A 23,398-nucleotide genomic window follows, 5' to 3' on the forward strand; every position below is an offset into this window, starting at 1 on the left:
AGGAATTTGAAGTCACCTCATTGCCAAAGCCCAAGTTCTTTACATTCCAGTTTTCCCTGATAGACTCTGAGCATCTGGAGTATAAGGACCTTATGTTTCTGGAGCATAAGGACCTTATCTTTTCACTCCTACATCACAGGGTGTAATACAGTGCTTTATACATGTATGCTCAATAAACTTTGGTTGAATGAATGAAAAGTATCCACTTTTCCTCATGACTCAAACTCCTCCCTGTACGAATCCTTAGAAATGAGGAAATTCAACCTGAGCCACTGCTTCACTATGAACTTTAACTAATTATCGTGAAATACAATAGTATCTACTTGGAAATAAGCTTTTAGAAAAACTTTATTGCTTCTGTTAATTTCCAAATAGCAAACTGAGAGGGAGGATATCAGATGAAGGAAGAGGTTCATCTAATTTCCAAGAGACTAGAATTTTGCAAGAATCAAAGGACTTGTTTGCAAAGGGCTTTTGATAGCAAATTCACTGTACATTCTAAATAGAATTAAATGTTTTGCTTACAGCACATCCTATGAAAAAAACCTTGGGTAGTCATCTGTTTTTCATTAGTAAGAAAAACTCAAGGTATAAGTAGGATCCTTCATTGAAGGCAGTTATAATATTGTCTTTTTGTTGCCTGTTGTGCTGCCTAAAAAATCTCTAAAGATTAGACATAGAAACACAGTATTAAATAGAAACTACATGGTGTCTTTAAGAGGTAAATAACATAGAATGGTTAAACTAACCCATTACATTTAGTTTTGTGAATTGTCATTGCATCTTTGTGATTTGTAAACAGCAAGAAATCTTGTGGTACTGTGAATCTCTATTACAGCACTTTTTCAGCATTTATTTCATTCAGATCATTGTCATTTATTTTTTCATTCATTCATTCCCACAAACTTTTTATTGGACACCTTCTTATTTCTTGACACTATAACAAAAAAATGTAAACCTAAAATGTTGCCTCTTTTTGAGAAATTTGCATTTGAGTGATGGCACAAAAGGGAAATAACCATGATAGAGTAAGATGTGTACTTAAATGGGTGTGTGTGTGTGTGTGTGTGTGTGTACTGACTCACTTGGGGTGGAGGGGGGCTGTGCGCCTGGAGGAGTTGGAGAAGGTGATATCGATTGGAGTTTGAAAGATGCATATGTGTCTCCTTCCCTTGATTGTGAGCTCCTGCGTTTCAGGAATCACATCTTTGTCATCTTTCATCCACCACAACACAAAAATCATCCCAGGCACATGTTTTCAGCTCAACAGATATTTAGAGAATTGAATAAATGTGTTATCCTTGTATAAATCTTCCTTTCTTGATTCATCAACAAGATAATATGATAGAGGAAGGAGAAATGCAGGTTCAGGCTAGTTGTGAACCTGGTTACACCCTTTGTTAGCTGTGCAACCTGGACTGTAATGTGAGTTATTATGTAGCCATCCCTTGGCACTGAGGATACAGAGGTGAATACCACAGGCTCTACGCTCAAGAATCCCCCAGAATCTCCTGTTTCCTTTGCCACATTTTCAGATCTGTGCTGGATTAAACTAAATTTAAACACAATCTTAGGACTTGTAAAAGGAAGAAAAAATGATTATTTTTATCTGTCTGTTTCCTTTGGGATGGCTGACATACTGTGTGGTGCAGCCAGGCTCACTGTGATTTATCAGAAATCCTTGGGAGAGAGAGGGAGCCCCGTTCCCAGAGCATCTGTCTTATTGGTTTGCCTGTGGCAAGTGCTGACTGAGAGAAACAAATCTCTGAGGACAAAAGCAGCCATAATCCATTTATAATTTTTAAAGCCCCAAAGTGTCGCTGAAAAGCCTCCAAGTGTTTTCTGTATTTGGTCTGTGGCCATTGCTTTAACAGTACTGTGATTCTGAAGAAAGAGTGCCAGTTTTATGAACATGATGAAAATGTGAGCACCTCTCAAGTAGTCTGGTTACATAGCAAATGAATTTTTTGGCTTCAGTTATAAATCTTGCACACAGAACAGAGATGCGCTGCCTCGTTAGCAGGTGCCTGTGTGTGCTGAGCTCTGGTTATTCTCGGTAAATTCCTGAAATCTGCTGTGGGCATTTCAGCTCAGCAAGGGACATCACTACTTTTCTCATTTTCAGTGCAAGCCAGGAGTTCCCTTGTGTCTCTGGGGGAAATCGTAAGTGTATAACTGTCTGATTGTATAACTGTCTCACTTTCTATGAGAGCCCTACACAGATAACTTTGGTCCTGCTAGATCATAGAAGCTTTTACTGGTCTCTCTTATCAAGTCGTTTGGGGAATAAAAATATTTGCAAATTGAAAAAAATATTTACACATTATTCAGCCCTCCTCCTCCTCCAAGAGATCACCTATTGAATTGAGGGCTGGAAGAATTATTTTTAATGTGTTCAGATAATTTATCCTCCAAACTGGGATGGTTTTGAGAGTGAAAGGGGAAGCAGATGTAAACCAGACCTGTCTCAGGCCAGCCAGGACATATGATTGTTTTGTTCCTTCGAGAAGCTTTTGCTTTTATATTTCCTGTTTCCCCATAGCACTAACTGTGACTAGATAGTCGTTATGTAAATATTGTAAGTAGTCTCTTAAGTGACAGGTTCAGTGGGGATTATGACTGCCTTTCTCGGAGCTTTGGAAATAAGGTAGAATTTGTTGCTGCCCCGTTGCAATGTTCTTTCAGCCAAACATAGTGAAGTTACCTCTAAAATTCAGTCTTCTAACCTGTATTCAAAAAATACTGAACTTACTCTGTAACCTAGGGTCAGCTCTTCTTCTTTATGAAACATAGCCGCCAGGCACTTCTCTTTGTCAATATTCAACATTTTTAGTAATCCATGGTGTCTCTTACAGAACCACACACCTGTAAAATTTCAGAAATGACTACATAGTTGTTGAAAATACATTTTCTGGGGATTTATAATAAATGTACAACACACAACCGGACTGCAGTAGCTGAAGGTGTCATAGAAGCGCTGATTGCTTTTAGAAACCTAAGGGATGCTGTATGTCAAAGGACTATATGGACTGAATGATTCAAGCCATAAAGGAAGAAGATAGCAGTTGATGGAAAAAGTCAGAGCTGGAGTTGCCCAGAATAAAGAGCTATACCTTTTCTCTCTTTACTTGGCTGGAATGCCAGGAGACTAGAGTGACAGGTTCAAACTATATTCACAGCTCCGTGCACAACTCAGGACTTGTGCAGGTAATAGAACCACTGGTAGCTGATTGCCTTGAGCTGATGCCTGCAGCAGGGAACTGTTGAAAGAGACTCCAAAATGTGCTTTAATCATTATGTGTTATATCCCAATATTAATTAGATTTCTATTATATAAGCCTCCCAAATATTTCTGGGAGAACTAGGAGAAGATTCCCAACCAACAATGGGTAAATTCCAAGAAATAATTACATGGAGAGGGTGAGCTGACCCTGATATAACAATTGACAGCTCATCTTTCTGCAATAGTGTCAAGTCCTTCAGCTCAGAGACAAGCCTTTGGAGTAGTTTGTTTGCTGATTCTAAAAAGACATTTGCTGATTCTAAAAAGCCAAATCCTAGAGCAAACAAAGCCTAGATGACTTTCATCAGGAATGACTAAAGAATGAGGACCTCTGTTTGACTATCATAAATCAAGTCCTCAACTAAATCAACAGTTTTAAAAGAATTAGAACAGTATTTCCCAAACTGTGCTTCCCAAAATATTAGTTTCCAAGATATTAAGGTATCCCCCCAAAAGCATTCCCCAGCCAAATATATTAGGGAAACAGTACATATTATTATTTTCTTTTCTAAGCTTGGCAGGGTGTATAATTATGAATAGTCTCTGAGACTGCACTATAAAAAACATCAGTTTAACACTATTTAACCCAGAGTTTCCTGAATTTATTGGTTCATGGATATTTTCAAAGAGTACGAAGTAATATCTGGAATTACTGTTTTGGAATCATTGAATCTGAAAAAAGGCATACACATTCAATAAAACTGCCAAACATCCTCAATTTAGTTTTTGGTGATTCAGAAGCCAGCACAGCATTTGCAGTTGGGAATGTCTTATGACCATCAGTTCTTATTCATTGTTCAATAAGGGAGAAAGCATCCAAAAAATGAAGCTTTGAATTTAGATTCTAGAAAACAAAGGGGGGTCGGCGATTTGGTTCTTCCTGTAACTTTCATTTTAGGTGACTAACCAGTTTTAATTGATATGTTGACATGAACATGTTTTAGGTGTTTACTGAAAGGTTAGCATCAAAGGAAATTAATGTCCTGGTGGGCTTGTGTTTTTCTCTGAGGCAGATATTGATGAATGTACAGAGGGAATCATTGAATGCCACAACCATTCCCGCTGCGTTAACCTGCCAGGGTGGTACCACTGTGAGTGCAGAAGCGGTTTCCATGACGATGGGACCTTTTCACTGTCCGGGGAGTCATGTATTGGTAAGCAGCTTTCAGCCATGCCCTCCATCTACCTGGACCTTTGCAGGAAGGGCAACATGCTTTGGTCCTCTATTCATCTCCCAGTGTTAAAATCTGACCCCTCACTGGTTAAACTTGTCAATTTTCAAATTTCCTTCCTCTACAATTCAGGGATTAGACTAGGGATTATGCAGCATGGGGTTTTAGAATTTTTGTACAGAAACCAGGGCAGTCAGAAGACAAAACCTGGGTCTTTTTCTAACATGTTTAGTTCTTTCTAAGGAAACCATGATGGTTTGCTGGAATTTTTTTTGTTAACAGTTTCAGACACAGTTGTGGAAGAGGAAGAAATATTACTGGGCTTTGAAAGTTTAGTTTAAATCATAGCTCTTTTACCACATAGGTCACTGCACCTCTCTGAGCCATCATCTGTAAATGTGTAAAAACGTGGATAGTAATACACATATATTGTTGGGATTAAATGGAATACCATATATTTAAAGAGCGTAAGCTCTGAATTGATGCACAAACATAATATAATTGCATTAACCTTGTTATTGTTGCTATTACACCATCATCTTTGCAAGGTCTCCCTTAATCACCGTTCTGCTTGTGGTTCTGTTCAATGCTGAATAGAGAAAGTTAACAGATAAAGCTCTTCACTTTCAAGACCTTACAACTTTCATGTAATTCAAACAGTTGATCATAGGTGTAATTGTTACCATGAGAACCTTGGCCAACCCAGTGATTTCAAGTTATGTGGACTCAGCTGAATTCTTAATACTGATTTGAACAGACCTAGCAAGCATTCTGATTATGGGTCCCCAAAGTCCAGACCATTGGATTAGAATTCATTGTTTCTGCTCGTTGTGTGTGTGTGTGTGTGTGTGTGTGTGTGTGTGTAAGGTTGCTACACCTATCCACTTAGTGTTTTTCCAGCTTCTCCCCTGAGATTGCTCTCAAGGACTGAGAAATTAGGAACAATAAGCATGCAGCACGAATTGTCCACCACAGTTTTCACATTACTGTTGAGAGGCATACAGTGTCATTGTTAAAAGCACGGACCCTTGAGCCAGATTTCCTGCAGTCATGTTCTCTCTGTCACTTCTGCATTGGTTACTTTGGGCAAGGTCTTATGTAGTCAGTACCTTGGTTATCTCATATGATGAGATAAGATGGAAATGTTCGTATCTAGTTTATATGAGTGTTGTGAGAATTAATTGAATTAATATCTGTTAAATTGTTCAATAAATGTTAGTTATTATTATTTTAAATGTTCCTGCATATTCAGCACACTGCCCCATACTCTATCCATTTTTTTTTTATTGTTTAAATAATGATTTATGACTTCAGCAAGAGGTTTGCATTTATTCTGGGTCTTCATATTCTTGCTTTACATACAACTAGGGACTTCTGTATGTGTGCAGCTCAGTGTAAATAGATGTTATGTCAATAGGACTGAATCGAATGGCTTTTGTTGTTATTGCTTATGTGTCACCAGGCTCCAAGGAAGCATATTCTTTGATGTCTTCATAGGAGTCATCACTCCTCTCCTCTGCTAACTCTAGAGCTTTTACTCTGGTGTATATTTCTATAGCTTCACTCATTACACCACCATACAACTTATGTTCTCTCTGACTAGACTGCGAGCATGAAATCGACTTTGTTCTTTGTTTCTCCAATGATACCTTTGGGTAGTTGGTGTTCAATAAATGAGAAAATGCAACCACTTCATGTGCCCAATAAAGACACAAAATCACAGAAGGATGTCACTTTGCTCCCAGCCACATAGCTGTCTTGATACAAGTTGAAACTCAAGCCTGGGTCAAGGATAACTCTACAACCCAGATCCCAGGGAAAGTCCCAATTTATGCCTGTTATTCTGTCATTACCAGTTACATCAGTTACAGCCCTGTCACTCTCATAAATAGGATGACAGATGTCATAGTCCTCTCACCTGCTGATTTCTCTCTGCCATGCTGAGTGGCATGCCTGGGGCGGGAAATGGGGGAGACCGAAACTCCCGACTCTGAGGAGGCGCCTTGTTCATCCATGTGATCTCTGGTCTGCACAGGACAACTTCAGCAAACTGGACTCCTTGGCAAGGGAACAGAGTTGTTTTTGTTAGTGGAATTTTTCATTTTTAACTGTTAATCTGAATTCCCTTTCATTTCCATACATTTGAAAATATCTTTATAAATGGGTCCCAGTAAGAAGAGAAATATGAGCATCATTTAGTTTTCTTTTAGTAGTCAAGGGCACTCTCTTGGTTCAGAATATTTCTCGATGAAACAGATGTATAAATCAGATCGTGTCACTTTTTTGTTACAACATTCTATTGCCCTCCCACTGAATGTAAAATAAATTTCTAACTTCTTCGCATGGACTTCAAGGCTTTAGGTGACGTCTAACTCTTGGACTCATGCCCCATGTATGTTCGCCTTTTTGATCTTTGAACATGACAACGAACTCACCCAGTTTCAGGGCCTTTGCTGTTCTCTCTGGGACACTCAACACCTGTCTTGTCACATGACTGTGTTCTTTTTTTAAATTTAGTTCTCAGCTACAATGCCATTTTTTCAAGGAGCTCCTCCCTGACCATTCTGTCAAAAGTAGCCCTTCCCCAGTCCCTTCATTCTTTTACATCTTTTATAGCATTTTCTATTCTCAAGTTTACTGTGCCTACACATGTAAAATGGCATGTGTGTAATTGCCTTCTGCCACAAATACACAAATTCCCGATGGGCAGAGGCATTGTTCGTCTTTTGCCATTGTACCCCCAGCCTCAAGAACAATCAGGCACATAGTAGACATTTGATGTGCATATGTCAAGTGATTGAAGGATAGACGATCAAAACCATTTCAGGTTGGATTTATTTTGTATTTTGTTTGACATAATTCGTTCTGTGCAGTGTGGCGTATAACATTAGATGTTAAATATCACAAAATCATGTTAGTCTTTTATTACAGAAAAAAATATTTATTGATACCATCACATTAGCATTGTAGGAATATGGATATGCACAAGATAAGATCTCTGTTCTTGAGGGATTTGTGACCAGAAATATTCTGAATCATAAGAACATATCTTAATGACACTAAAATTATCATGTCAGAATAAGTCCTAATAACATTAGCTACTAATGCTTATAGTTTTTTTAAAAAAGCATCCAAAACAATTTTTAAAAAATTTTAAGTGTTTTAGCAACATGTACTCAGCTATGCTTTTTTCCCCCAGATAATAGCAGAAATAGCATATGTTAGAATCTAAAATGTGGCAGTTGTAGGCTTTTAGGAGAACAGTCACATATCACGCTATGCCATTTTTTGTTAGGTAAGGATAATTACACGTGCTCTATTTACTTCATCAGTTATGTTAAGCATTCAGTTTTATTGACGTCATAGAGAACAGCACCCATGCAAGATTTACTATTTCATGATCAAAATGTTTCAGATTTGCCTGTCTTTCTCCTAAAGTAGATCATATGGTCGGAGAAGTGACTAGTCTTAGGTATCTAAGAGGCAGACGGAATCACCATTTTTTGAGGAGTTTAGCAAAGTCAGAGCCAACCCCTCCCTCTTCTCCCTCCCCCACCTCATATCTTTATGATTACAAGAAAGAGGAACACACACAAATTAGCCTACTGGTATTTGCAGAACCAGAAGGTGACAGTGATCTATGTAGGGCACAATGCACTCTGTGTTTGAACATTGTGGTAGGAGTCAGAGATCCTCAGTTTTAACACAGAAGTTGTAAGCAATTGCTTATTTATCTCAGCATAGTTATCTGGGTCATTTAAAAATGAGAACTAACATATAATTAACAATGGCATAAAAAGAGCAGTATCTTACATATTTTAAAAATAAGATTCCAACTCCCTTGGATGTCAGTCTGTCTCCATGATCTTGCTTCTGCATATGAATCTTTTTATCTGCTCTGCTCCCTCTCATACTCTGCATGGATCATCAAGCCTACTCAAACACATCTTTCACTCTTTCCAAATCCTGTACTCTCTTTTCTGTACTCCTTTGCTTGTATGCTTTTCCCTGACCATCCCTCTGTCCCCATTTCCACCTGTTATAGTCTTACTCCCAAACCAGTGATCCTCAAATCTGTTTTAGTGTAGATTCAAAAGGGCATCTTTTTAAAAAGACCTATGATGGGACATCACACCCTGAAGATTCTGATTCAGTTGATCTGTTATGAAACAGACTGAGGCCATTTTTTTTTAAATCTCAAAGTGATTAGAAAGAGAATTCAGTTAACATAAAGAGCCACTGTCATAGATTTTCTCTAATAATAAAAAAATAAATACCTTTTCTCTTACATGTCCCCACATATGTTTATACCTCTTTTATAGAACTTACTAGATCAGGCTTATCTTCTTCATCACTTCTTTATAGCCTGTAGTTGAGGTCTTTTGATATCCATTAGAAATTTGTATTGAATTAAATTGTATTAATTATACATTTTTGGTCTAAAAAAATTCAAATCCCAATAACCTCAGAACATACCCGAGGATGACATATAGCTATTCTAACGAGACGTGGAACCCCTTAGCCTCCCATTATTGCCTCCTCCATAGGGCTTGGTTATATGAAGCAGGTTCCCAGACCCAGGAGCCTGATCTCTGGTCACTGTAAATGGCCCAATGGAGATTTGTCTTGTCAGAGCAGATGCTGTGGCTGTCATCAACATGCAAAGCAACATAAAACAACCAGGAAAAGTCCTCTCGAATCTCTTGGGATGGAGACTTCAGTTTAACTGGCTGATGTGTCAGGGTTGATTGCAATGGCCTGAGAATGATTTGGGTTCTGCTGTCCCTGCCCAGTGCCTAGTTCTCATAGGAATGAGATAAAGAGGGCTGGAACCTTGGAGATGTCCCTGTGATGAAACTCACTGAGGGGGTAGGGAATAATGAAGCCTTACTGAGTAACAGTGCGATATAGTGAAGAGGCAGGTCTTTTAAGTCTATATAGTCCTAGGTTCAAATCCCAACTCGACCATTTTTTGGCTGAACAGCATTTAGCAAGATATTTAACCTTTCTAAGCCTTAGTCTCTTTAGCATGCAATGATTAAAATAATACCTGGAATTTTTTTCTAATATGTGTTCTTTATGCAAATATCCTGGCAAGTAGTTGATAATAACAGTCAACATTTAACTTCCCTTCACCTCAGATCTCTCACCTGTCAAATGAAGATAGCGACAGTAATACTAAAAAGAGCTAGCATTGAGAGCTCACTTTGTGCCAGGCCCTGCTCTAAGCAATTTACAAAAGTGCCAACCTCATAAGTTGCTATGGAGTAATTGTGAGGATGAAATAAGCGGACATCAAAAAATGCATTTAGTACTTGCGTTCTAAGTGCTCAATAATGTTAGCCATTATCACTAACACTATGTGCCAGACACTGTTCCAGAGAATTTTATGCATTATTTAATTGAGTTCTCACAATTATCATGGGAAGGAAGCCCTCTTACTATCACCCTTTTAAAGATAAGGAAAGGTCCCAAGCATCGAGATAACTTCTCCCAAATTCTACAGTCAATAAATGACACACAGGCCATAATCCAGGTGTGTTTGATCCTAAAGCTTCTGCTTTTAATATGCTAACACTAATGCTTTCTGGAAGGGAGTAAGACCAGTGATGAGCCCACAGGTAGAGGAGATGTTAAGCAGAGCAGCTGGAGGTCAATGAGACAAGACAAAGAGGGAATGAGAGAAAATGAGGGAGGCCCAGATGGAGCGTTGCACTATTCTGTTTAAACCAAAGGTACTGGGGAATTATTTTATCCACTGGACTCAAGGGCAGTGTTTGGGAATCATCCTTCTAGACTAGGGACAAGATGTCAGGGCATCAAATTCTTCACAGCTGGTATCACCTTAGCCTTGACAGTAATGATTCCTGGTTAACCACCGATGTCATCCCTTCTCTGTATTTTTGGTGCTGTGAAGCCAGGATAGAAAAGAGACAGTGGTCATTAACACATAGTTGCAGATGTTAAACCAGGTGAGAAATGGGTCCTATCAGACCCTCTGGAAGTTTTCTGCTCCTTGTGGAGTGCAGCCATACATACACAATCCTGAAAACGTTCAGTATATGGGATAAACTGGTTATATCCTAGGACCTCTCAGGCAAATGTACCTCCTCAGTTTCGGTGATAAACACTTCACAAAATGATGTTGAATAGAGTTCATTGCACTAAATAAACTCAGGCATGAACCCAGAGTTCTTTGTTCACCTCAGCCTATCTGGGCTGACACAACAGGCCTATGTGCTGGTCTCCACTTAAACTTTTAAATGAAAATCAAACATTTTTGAGAAGTATTCTAACAGGGCATCAAACTAACTATAGAGTCTATTATGTAAATAACCCGTAGCCCTGTTTGGTATCTTTTCAGTGATAATTTCTCTATTGTTCAAATACCTTCCTAATGGCAGTTATGATCAGGCATGGAGGAAATAAGACAACTTAATACTCTGAAGCAGTGATTAGTGTAAGGGGACCTCAATTCTTGTCCAGGTGAAGATAACATGGGCCATACTGAAGAGGAGGAAAATTAGAAAGCTATTTAAAAAACCTTCATAAATATCATGATGTTGTAATGTGTATCATATCTATAAAAATAAGCCTGCTGTGGTCTTAGCACTAAGCTAGATTGTGGGAAGGATGCAGAGAATTTGTCCCTAGGGACTTTAAAATACCAAATTGGATAGGGTTAGGGTTAGGGTTAGGGTAAAAAAAAAATACCGAATTGGAATCAAAAATCAACATGCATGAAACAACCAATAGCATTCTGATACCAGTTATAATTAACTGTAGAATGATGTAGTCAACACTAAAATACATAGGTAATCAGGGAAGAGAGTGATCAGAGAGAATCAAAGAACAGTCATACCAGACTGCATAGGGCTGATTAGACACGAAAGGTGGGAGGGTTAAGTATATTATAGGTATAAAAGAAATACTAATAAAGGCTAAGATTAATCCATTATTTCATGTTCTAGGTACTCTTCTAAGAGCTTTACATTTCCTAATTCATTTTATTCTCAAGACAAGTCAGGTAGGAATTGTTATAATATCTGCCTAATGGACAAAGAAACTGAGGCACAAAGATGTTCAGTATATTTTGCATGGTCATACAGCTATTGCCTGGTAGATTTCTTCACCCAGAAAAGTGTTATTCAACATCTTTTTGAAGAACTATGTACAAGTTTAATATTTTTGAAATATTAAGCAACAAAAATATTGCTTTCTGTATTGCCCCCTAAAGTCTTGCTGTACAAGTGATAATATAATAGGCATATTTTTATTTATTCAGTGCCAGTTATGTGCCATTTAACCTTCAAAAAACCCTTGTGAGATAGATAGCAAATAGGGGGAAACACATCAAGTAGCACAGCCATGTGTGAAAGAGCCTGTGTTCTCTTTACTCTCCCAGTTGCCTCTGTCAATTGTTATTAATTAGAGATAACTTATGAAAGGATTAAATTAAGGTATGACTAGTGATGACTATTTAGATAATTGTCTCATTTTCTACTTCACTATGTTCTTGTAGATACACCCTGGCATAAAGCCTATGGTTTCTTAATTTATTTTATTTTATGTGTGTGTACAGAAGGAATTAAAGTTTTTCTCCATGACAATGTATTCTGGAGGTCATCACATAACTGAGAGAGAGAGAGAGAGAGAGCACGAGCGAGCGGGGGATGGGGGGGTGCGGTCTAGAATGGTGGCCTTCTAAGAGGTCACCTCTGTACATCAAAATGTTCCTCTGCTGAGAGGTGGCTTCAGGGTGACAGGAACTTCTAATATTGCTATGTGATGATGATGTCTAATCACAGACATGGGGATCAAAAGCTCATGTTCATCATATAAAAGACAGGCATGCCTGAAGAGCTGTAGCAGGGCAGGTGAATAAGCTCGCTCACACTCTGCTCTGCACTTGAGGTCTGAGCATCTTGAGGTCTGAGCATCTTACTGTCTCCTGTCCCCAGGTGCATTGAACTAAGAAACACTGCTCTGCTTGTAGATCTCATGTTTTTGGCTGGAGTCTGGTTTCTGCTTGGCATAAAGAGAGCAACAACAAAGTGATTTTGAATAATTGAATCCTTTTCTTTTTCCCACATTGGCATCAGTGAGTAAAACCTAACTGGGGCATTGTTTCAAAGGAGGACATTTATCTAAAGCCTAGATCTTTGGACACAAATGTTGGGATATATTTCAACAGAGGGTTTTATTAGGAAGCATATTTGGCAAGTTCTAAATTAATAGAAGTAAGCTGGTTTAATAACTGCAAGAATTTTCAGAGGCTTTACTGTGCATTGTTAGTATCCCAAATTTATTTAGCTTTAAACACCTTTTTTCTCCCAGCATCCTGTAGATTTGACAATCTGTAGTATATACTGGCTGAAAACTTAAGAATGAATATAGCCCACTCTATGTATTTTTAGAAAATCTTCTTTATTCAGTATCATTGAATGATGGCTGCTCAAAGAGGGTTTTTTTTTTCTAGTTCTGCAACAAAAATATATTGAGCACAATACTTGTCCTTTAAGTACCAACAATTTTTATACTATATCTAATTTGGGTGTAAGAAAATTTGGTCGATTCCTTTCTTTTTTGCTGTAATCATTAAAAATGTAAATCTCTTAATTCTACTATACCTTATAGAGTGATTTTTCTAAAGGCTTATAAGGTATGAATAGCTGGTTTGTCCCTAAGCTAAATGGGGCCAGTTCTTATGTTTTCGACAAACATTTCTTCTTTGAATAGATAATTTGTCTCATTTTCATATTGCCAGCCTAACCTGTAATTTTTAAATAATATCTAGATCGCTCTACTTTTCTATTGTGGTAAATGAAGAATTGGTAATGTGATGTCTCAGGCCACAGCAACTCAGAAGCAGTAATTAGAAGCCAGTTGCTTATTTAGACTCTAGGGATAGAAAGAGGAGTGATGCAGGTCTCCAGAGGCACTTGATGACAATTTTATGCTGCGTGAATAGGCCTAGTGGGAGTTCTGAGAAAGGGAAGTAAATGAAGATGGGAGCTGTGAGGAAGGCTTTATTGGAGAGGTGGAATGTGTACTGGCTGGTACACATTTCGATACACTGAAAAAGACTGATATTTTCCCCTAAAAGATTCTTTGCAATGTAGTTGTGATTTTCTTTAAGGCCTCCTTTTCATTGTGAACTTGGCATTTTTGGAAAGATCAAGCAACAATAGAGGCACTTTGATTTTTTCCTGCACAGGATCTTGAAGCTTATACCATGCAAAATCTTCTTTATAGGTTTTAAACAACTTTTTTAAAAGTTTCTTTCTGAATAGTTAGCAGATCCAACTGAGTGACAACAGAATGAGTAGGATATTCCAAAAAAACAGTTGCCTAAATATTGCTGCCAATGAATTCAGTGTTCCATGTAGCTTAGGGAAATAATTCAAGAAGTGTGGTCCTCAGGCCAGCAGTATCAGCATCCTCTGGGAAGTTGTGAGAAATGAAAATTCTCTACCTTACCCAAAATTACTGAATCAGCAAATCTAGGGATCAGGCTTGGTGATCTGTTTTTTTGTTTGTTTGTTTGTTTGTTTGTTTTTAAACAAGCCCTCCTGATTTTGATTCCACTCAAGTCTGAAAACCACTTCTTTTGGAATTTCTTTGAAAGCCTTCAGCGGAGTCCATAAATGCCCTGGAACTGTATACGTGTGTACATACATCTTTGGAAGGAAGCAGAACCATAGTTTCACTGGGATCTCAGAATGACACTGACCCCGCCAGTGTAGAAAGCACTGTTGAAATATCAGGATCCAGGCTCAGTGTTTCCAGTCACCTCTGATCTAATTTCTCAGTGTTTTCCACCTGGGGATCTACAGTTCAGTCTCAGGGGACATTCATCTGCCTTCCTGCCTCAGGTTCTAAATTCTCCTTAATATTGAATGCTGTGTAGTTGTCAGCTTCCTGCCTCCCAAAGCATAGTGTAAGCAAATATTTCGTTACAGAAACTTCTGGCTTGAATGTCTTAGAGCCAAAGATCTTATCTATGCAGCGACTCAGAGATCTGCCTTTACAACTTCTTTGAAATGAATATTGAATTGTTTGTTTTAGTCTAAGGTTACTCGGGCTGCTGTGAAATATTTACCTGTGGGTTTATAGGCAGAGAATTATAAACTCTCATACTCAGACCAAATAAAGCACTGTGAACATAAAATCACCAATAAGTTTTCAATGAGCATTTATTGGAAGGATCTGGTATATGTTGGTCTACATGGAATTCTTAGACAGACAGAGAAGACTATCTTTCCAGTCTGGAATGGAGAGAGAGGAGGTGGGCAGCGATTGGGGGAGGTTGAGCTGTGGAGCAGGTAGATACATTAGTAAATAAAAATAAGAGACTCTAAGGGAAAAGTGACTAACTCCTCTTGAGCTTGGGGCATATGGGAATGGCAAATGTATATGGGAATCTTTCACAGAAAATATGATGTTTTCATTGGCACTATAATATGAGAAGGAATTTTTCCAGGCAAAACAGGTATTAAGGTAAATATTTCAGGCAGGAATAACACTCTGATTGGAGCAGTCATGAAAGAGATCTAAATGTGCCCAGGGGATGGTGAGACTTCCAGTGTGGATAGAGTACCTGATATGTAAGTGTGTTGTGGGTGGGAAATGACAAGAAAGGAGACCAGATTATAAAGAGTCTTATCTCTGGGATAAGGAGTTGAAAGTTGTAAATTCTATTTCAGAATATCGATGTTTCTTAATGTTGTTGAAATATGTATTTTGTTGTTAAAAACACTTTGATACTTTTGAGGAAGCAGCCATTTTAATATAAAATATAGCTATATAAATGTAGTATTTCTGACAAAATTTCAGACCCTCTATCATACTTGTATCAATGTGATTTTCTAAACACCTGTGTAATTTTGCTCCTCTTATTCCTTTTGCTTGGATTGCCTTTCTTCTGGAAAAAAGTGAGGTCATTAAGAATTAGCCAGCTATCGACTATGATCATTATCAAGAAACTACTACCTGCTCACATTTTGTCCTATAGTTTTTATAACAACCCATCAATTTTGTTATTATTCCCTATTTTATACATGGATAAATGATAGAACAGAGAGGTATGAATGTTTTTTGGCTACACAGTAACAGTTTCTCAGCTGAGAAGTTGTGAAATGACTTACTAAAGCAGTTAACTTGGGGGCACATAAGTAAAATATAGATTCAGATACAAGTTACTGCTGGTTCCTAGATCTATGACCTTGTAGCAACTCAAACTGGGTCATTTTCTTGCTAAAAAAATCTTTGAGATAATGAGATTGTGGTATTATCAGCCTGTTAGTTCAGCTTCTCTTTGAAGAGATCTAGGCACAAAAATAGTAGGATGCTATTGTGATGGACCAAGCATAGAAATGGACAGGAGTGAATAAGCTGTATTATGCGATAGATGGTAAGGATTCTATCTGCTCCAATTAATTATAATTGCCTTCAATGTTTTATTATTACCTTTTACATATAGTGAATATTGGCTAATATTTAGAGAATCTGTGTATTGGTTTGTGTGTTGAAGATTTAACATTTGGTCTTTGCAGAATGTCACTATATTTATTTTCTATAGAATCAGGAAGTCAAAATGCCTCTATTCGCATCCTGACTCAGAACCTTACCAGCTATATGGCTCTGGGCACATTGCTTGACCCATGGTACCTGCTGCTGTACTTCTTATACTGGGGTACATTTGTTACTGAAATATACTGCAGCATGCAAGGGAACACAAGAGCTGGAAGAGGAATCCTACTGTACTCAGTGGTTTGAGGGAGAAATGATCGATCAAAATAATTCTAACTAAATTATAAACTAGAAGACAAAAATGACAGTTTTCTATTTTTAAAATAGAAAACACGAAGCCTCAAATAAAGGTGGTTTCCCCTGTAGGATTCTGAGAAGTGAGTGTTTACTCTTTCCTGCCATGGCGATGAACCTTTGAGAAGCAATGATCAGTTGAGTATCAGTTTAGATATCTTTTAAGTGGAGATGATGATGATAAAGCTAACATTCTAAGTATTTTGAAAGGACAGATTAGGTCATGAATTTAAAAGGATTTTGAAGAATCTGAAGAGTACAGTGTATAAGAGTAAATTGTTATTATACCTAATAAAAAGATAGGAATCTCTATTTCATAAAGATATGTTCTTCGTGACTGAGTAAAAGGCCTTGGGGATGGTCAGGATACCAAAGCATCTGTCAATTCCTTGAGAAGACACATGGAAGGAATTATGTGTTGTTTGCTTCATCCTGTTAATATTTAACCTTCCCAGGAGCGGGGAATTTTGCCTGTTTTATTTGTTATAGTATCCCCAATGCCTAGAACAGTACCTGGCATGTCATACATGCTCAATAAATATTTGTTGAATGAAATAATAAAGGGACTCAGAGCAATTATTTCTATTACTAAAGAGGACATTGGCCCCTTATGGCTATTTACTCTACTGGAACTCATTTACTGGAGATTAGATAGACCATCAATGAACTGTGAGAATTCTTTTTGTTTATATTCTAGCAGCCTGAGTGGTGTCAAATATAAGCAAAGCCAGACACTGAAGTGGTAAGGACAGATTTTTATTTTTAAATTATTTTTATTTTTTAATCACAGTTGACATGCAATATTATATTAGTTTCAGGTGCATCGGTATAACTTATAAACTGACAAACTTGCTAAGTCTAACGCCATCTGAGATCATACATAATTATTAAAATATTACTGACATTATTCCATATGCCGTACTTTACATCTCCATAACAGTTTTTATAACTGGCAATTAATCCCTTCCCCTTTTTCACCCAACCTCCCAAACCCCCTCCCAGCTGGCAACCATCAATATGTTCTCTATATCTGTGGATTTGTTTTTGTTTCATTTTGTTTTGTTTTCATTTATTTTGTTTATGAAATTCCACATATATTAGTGAGATCATATGATTTTTGACTTTGTCTGACCTACTTCGCTTAGCATAATACTCTCTAGGTTCACTCATGTTGCAAATGGCAAGATTTCCTTCTTTTTATGACTAATATTCATTGTATATATATATACCACTTCTTTATCCATTCATGTATCAATGGACACTTAGTTTGCATCCATATGTTGGCTGTTGTAAACAATGCTGTAATAAACATAGGGATGCGTACATCTTTTCAAATTAGTATTTTGGATTTGTTCTGATAAATACCCAGAAGCGGAATTGCTGGGTCATATAGTAGTTTTATTTTTAATTTTTGAGGAATCTTTCTACTGTTTTCCACAGTGGCTATACCAGTTTGTAATCCCACCAACAGTACATGAGGGTTCCCTTTCTCCACATCCTCGCGAGCACTTTTTTGTTGATTTATTGATGATAGCCATTCTGACAGGTGTGAAGTGGTATTTCAATGTAGTTTGAATTTGCACTTCCCTGATGATTAGTGATGTTGAACATCTTTTCCAATGTCTATTGGCAACTGTATATCGTCTTTGGAGAAATGTCTATTGAGGTCCTCCGTCCATTTTGTAATTGGACTGTTGTGTTTTTTTTGATGTTAAGTTGTATAACTTACGTATTTGGATATGAACCCTGTATCACTACCCATTCAGTAAGTTGTCTTTGTTTTCTTGCTGGTTTCCTTTTCTGTTCACAAACTCTTTAGTTTGTTTAGTTTGTTGTAGCCATATTTGTTTATTTTTTTTTCCCTTGCTCAAGGAAATATATCTCCCAAAAATATTTCTAAGCGATGTCTAGAGTTTATCTGTTTTCTTCTGGAAGTTTTATGGTTTCAGGTCTTACATTTAAGTCTTTAATCCATTTTGAGTTTATTCTTGTATGTGGTGTAGGAAAGTGATGCAGTTTCATTATTTTACATGTCTGTCTAGTGTTCCCAGCACCATTTATTGAAGAGACCGTCTTTACCTAATTGTATATTCTTGCCGCTTTGTCTCTTTGTCATAAATTAACTGACCTTATAAATGTGGGTTTATTTCTGGGCTCTTTCTTCTATTTTATTGATCTGTGCATCTGTCTTTAAGCCAGTGCCATGCTATTTTGATTCCTATAGCCTTATAGTATAGTTTGATATCAGGTAGCATGCTATCTCTTTGTTCTTTCTCAAGATTGCTTTGGCTATTCGGATCTGTTGTGGTTCCATGTAAATTTTAAAATTATTTGTTCTAGTTCTCTGAAAAATGCCATTGATATTTTGATAGACATGGCATTGAATCTGTATATTGCTTTGGGTAGTATGGACATTTTAATGATGTCGGTTCTTCCTATCCATGAGAATGGTATAGCCTTCCATTTATTTGATTCTTCTTTAATATCTTTCTTCAGTGTCATAGTTTTCCAAGTACAGGTCTTTTACCTACCTGGTTAAATTTATTCCTAGTTACTTTATTCTTTTTGATGCAATTGTAGATGAGATTATTTTCTTAATTTCTTTTGGGTACTTCATTATTGTTGTATAAAAATGTAACCAACTTCTGAATATTAATTTTGTATTCTGCTACTTTACTTAATCCATTTATTAGTTCTCATAGTTTTTGGTAGATTCTTTAGGGTTCTCCATAGTGTCATTATACATGACATGATACTATATATAATGACAGTTTCACTTCTTCGGTTTCAATTTAGACACTTTTTATTTCTTGTTTGATCTCTATGTCTAGGACTTATAATGCCAGGCTGAGTAAAAGAGGTGAAAGTGAAATTTCTTTTCTTATTCCTTATCTTAAAGAAAAAGCTTTCAACTTTTACCATTGAGTAAAATTTTAACTGTGGGTTTACTACATATGTCCTTTATTACCTTGGGGTATGTTACCCCATCCCTATTTCACTGAGAGTTTTTATCATAGATGTTAGATTTTGTCAAATGCTTTCTCTGCATCTATTGATATGATCATATGATTATTATTCATTTTGTTTATGTGGTATATCACATTGATTGATTTGCAGATATTGAACCTAATTTGCATCTGAAAATAAATCTGACTTGATCATGGTGCATGATCTTTTTATTGTATTGCTGAATTCAGTTTGCTAATGTATTGTTGAAGATTTTTACATCTATGTTCATCAAGGATATTGGCCTATAATTTTCATCTTTTGGAGTATCTTTGTCTGGTTTGGTATCAGGGTAATGCTGCCTCATAAAATGATTTCAAGAGCTTTCACTCCTCTTTAAATTTTTGGAATAGTTTGAGAAGGATAAGTATCAGTTTTCCTTTGAATGTTTGGCAAAATTCACCTGTGAAGCCATCTGGTCCAGGACTTTTGTTTGTTGTAAGTTTTTGATTACTGATTTGATTTTGTTAGTAGTTCAGTCTGTTCAAACTTTCAGTTTCTTTCTGATTCAGGCTCGGAAAGTTTCTAGGAATTTATTCATTTTTCCTGGTTGTTGAAATTGTTGGCATGTAATTGTTCATAACATTTCCTGATAATCTTTTTTATTTCTGTGGTGTCAGTTGTCATTTCTCCTCTTTCTTTCTGATTTTACTTATTTGGGCACTCTTTATTTTTTCTTGATGAGTCTGACTAAAGTTTTATCAATTTTGTTTTTAAAGAGCCAGCTCTTGTTTTGTTTTGTTTTGTTTTTACACTCTATTTAATTTTGCTCTGATCTGTATGATTTCCTTCCTTCTACTCACTTTGGGCTTTGTTCTTTTTCTAGTTCCTTTAAGCATAAAGTGAAATTATTTATTTGATATTTCTTGTTTCTTAAAGAAGTCTTTTATTGTCATAAATTTCCTCTTAGAACTACTTGGGGTTTGTGTTTTCATTTGTCTCCAGATATCTTTTGATTTCTTCCTTGATCTCATTATTAATCCATTTGTGTTATTTAGCTTCCACGTGTTTGTGTGTTTTTCAGTTTTCTTCTTATAATTGATTTTCAGTTTCATTACATTGTGATTAGAGAATATGATTGATAGGATTTTACTCTTCTCAAATTTAATGAGACTTGTCTTGTGGCCTAACGTGTGGTCTATCCTTCTGTTGCTTTGGGGTATAATGTCTTTAAAATATCAAGTAATTCCACTTGCTGTAATATGTCATTTGAAGCCATTGTTTTCTTGTTAATTTTTCTGTCTAGGTGATCTATCCATTGATGTCAATAGGTTGTTAAAGTCTCCTACTGTAAATTTTGATTAATATTGATTTCTTCCTTCAATATTTGCTTTATATAACTAGGTACTCCTACTTTGAGTACGAAATGTTGATGGGAGTTAATCCTCTTGTTGTATTGATCTCTTTATTATTACAAAATGGTTTTTTTTTTTGGTCTCTTTTTACAGTCCTTGTTTTAAAGTCTATTTTCCATGATATAAGTATTATTACCCCAGCTTTTTTTTGTCATTTTCATGCCTTTATTTTCAGTCTGTGTATGTCTTTTGATCTGAAGTGTGTCTTTCATAAGCAGCATAAATCTGGGTCTTTCTTTTATCCATTTAGCACCTTATGTTTTTCTATTGGAACATTTAGTCCATTGATTTTTTAAAATTAATTATTGATAGGTGTGTAGTTATCGATATTTATTGTTTTCTGATTGTTTTTGTAGTTCTTTGTTCCTTATTCTTTTGCTCTCTACTCTTGAATGTTGATGGCTTTATATAGCATTGTGTTTGGATTTCTTTCTTTCTTTTTTATATTTCTCCTATAGACTTCTGATTTGTGATTACCATATACTTCATATATACCAAGCTATTTCAAGTTGATAGTTGCTACAATTTTTACTCTTCTCCCTCCACGTTTAAGTTTGTCATTATTTTTTCTTCTTTTGTGTGTGTATTTCTGTATATTTCTTAATTTATTATTGTAATTATATATGATCTTCCTACTTTTGCCATTTAATATTTTTACTAGATTTATAGTTGGTTGCTCTGCTGCTTTTATTGTATGTTTTTTGTGTGTGTGTGAGAATTTTTTTCCGTATTTTTCTATTTTTTTTATCTTTTTTTAACTTTCTTTATCTTTTCTTTTTTTCTTAAAAAATATTCCCTTAACATTTCTTGTAATACTGGTTTCGTGGTGATGAACTCCATTAGTGTTTTCTTATCTGGGAAACTATTTCTTCTTTCATTCTAAATGATAGTCCTGCTGGGTAGAGTAATTTTCATTGTAGGTTCTTGCTTTTCATCACTTTGAATGTTTTGTGTCGATCTCTTCAGGTCTGCAGAGTTTCTGTTGAGAAATCATCTGATAGTCTTATCTGAGTTCCCTTGCATGGCACTAGCTGCTTTTCTCTTGCTACTTTTATAATTCTCTCTTTGTCTTTAACCTTTGGAATTTTAATTATGATGTGTTTTGGTGCGGGCCTCTGTGGGTTTCTCTTGTCTGAGACTCTGTACTTCCTGGACTTAAAGTCTCTTTCCTTTGCCAGCTTAGGGAAGTTTTCAGTCATTATTTCTTCAAATAGGTTTTCAATCCCTTGCTCTTTTTCTTCTCCTTCTGGTACTCATGTAATATAAATGTTGGCACACTTGATGTTTTACCCAGAGGTCCCTTATACTATCCTTATTTTTTTTAGATTTTTTTTTCTCTTTTCACTGTTCCAATTGGATGTTTTCCACTAATTGTTAATGTGATCCTCTTCTTCATCTAATCTACTGTTGATTACCTCTGATGTATTCTTCATTACAGTTATTTCTGTATGAGTTTTTTGTTTTTATTTCTTTATTTCTGTATGAGTTTTTTGTTTTTAATTTCCATTTTTATGTTTCCTTTCTCTTTGTTAAACTACTCACTGAGTTCATCTATTCTTCCCCTAAGTTTATTGAGCATCCTTATAGCCAGTGTTTTGAACTCTGTCTGGTAGATTGCTTGTCTCCATTTCATTTAGTTAGTTTTCTCATATTTTCTCCCTTAAAAAAAAAAAGGGGGCCATATTTTCTTTGCTTTCTCATTTTGGCTGACTCCCTGTGTTTGTTTTCTATGCATTAGGTAGATCTGCTATATCTCCCAGTCTTGACATAGTTGCTTTGTATAGTATGTGTCCTGTGGGGCCCCATGGCACAGTCTCCCTGATCACCTGAGTGAAGTGTTTCAGGGTTGTCCCTTGTGTAGAACGTCTGTCGATTTTGAGCCTTGATTGCTGTTGGCACTTCAGTTGATGAAACTGACCCTCAGATTGGCTGGCTGTGATGAATGTCTGTTAGTACAGCACACAATCCGTTATGGCCAGGCTGACCCCACAGTGCAAGGTTCACATTAGTGAGACTGTGGTGCCTGTAAAATCCACTTTTTGGGTATGTTGTTTGTGGAGCTCGTCGAGTGGTACTCTGATATGGTCTGAAGCTGGCCACCAGGTATATTGTTTCTGGGGCTTCTTGGGAGGGGTTTGGTATAGGCCAAGTTTATTTGCTACCAGGCCAGGCCCAGGGCCACCTGGTAGGAGCTACAAAGTGATCTGTAGTTGGTTGCTGCCTGTGCTGTGCTTAGAGGCACCTGAGAGGCTACACTGTGAACCATGGTCGGCTTCCACTAGTGCAAGACTTGGGGTCACTTAGCAAGAATACTGGGAATGTCAAGGCCAGTGCTTTTTGTCAGGACGTTTGTGGGTCTTTGAGAGATTTTAAAAGTTCACAGCATGAGCTGAGGCAGGCTGCTTGTGTGGAGAAGCTGCTGAAGAGTTTTGGGCTGGACATATAATTTGGGTTGGGTAGGATCTTGGAGTCACCAGTGTGGGGTAAACAGTGTTAGCCAAGTTAATGGAGAGCTCAGATTTGGCACCAGCCTTTGCCTTCTGGCTGGGTGGAAGGAGGACTCAACAAAGGAACAGTGGTGTCTGCCAGTAATTCCACCCCTGGAGAGAGCTTCCCTGACACCTGTCCCTCCAGCTCTCAGCCTGAAACTTGTCAATTCAGCTCCTCCTTATATGTCTCTGACAATTTTCAAATGTCACCCCAGTGCTGGAACTCAGCGCAAGTTTGTGAGCAAGTGTGTCTGCGTACAGTCCCTT

At 37.0% G+C, this 23,398-nt stretch overlaps 1 protein-coding gene across 5 annotated transcripts in view; it reads left to right on the forward strand.

Moving 5' to 3' along the window:
• NELL1 (neural EGFL like 1) overlaps window positions 1–23,398 on the forward strand; it is a 719,285-nt gene that overhangs the window by 666,158 nt on the left and 29,729 nt on the right. For 3 of the 5 annotated variants that reach the window (XM_039865670.1, XM_039865633.1, XM_039865642.1), the window contains one exon: window positions 4,297–4,437. The exons of the other annotated variants lie outside the window; for them this stretch is intronic. In XM_039865670.1, coding sequence (XP_039721604.1) covers window positions 4,297–4,437 — 141 coding nt within the window. The remainder of the gene's footprint in view (window positions 1–4,296; window positions 4,438–23,398) is intronic. 5 annotated transcript variants of the gene reach the window in all.

This window comes from Pteropus medius, unplaced genomic scaffold (genome assembly GCF_902729225.1).
Source record: "Pteropus medius unplaced genomic scaffold, Ma_sr-lr_union100, whole genome shotgun sequence".
Lineage (NCBI taxonomy): Eukaryota > Metazoa > Chordata > Mammalia > Chiroptera > Pteropodidae > Pteropus > Pteropus medius.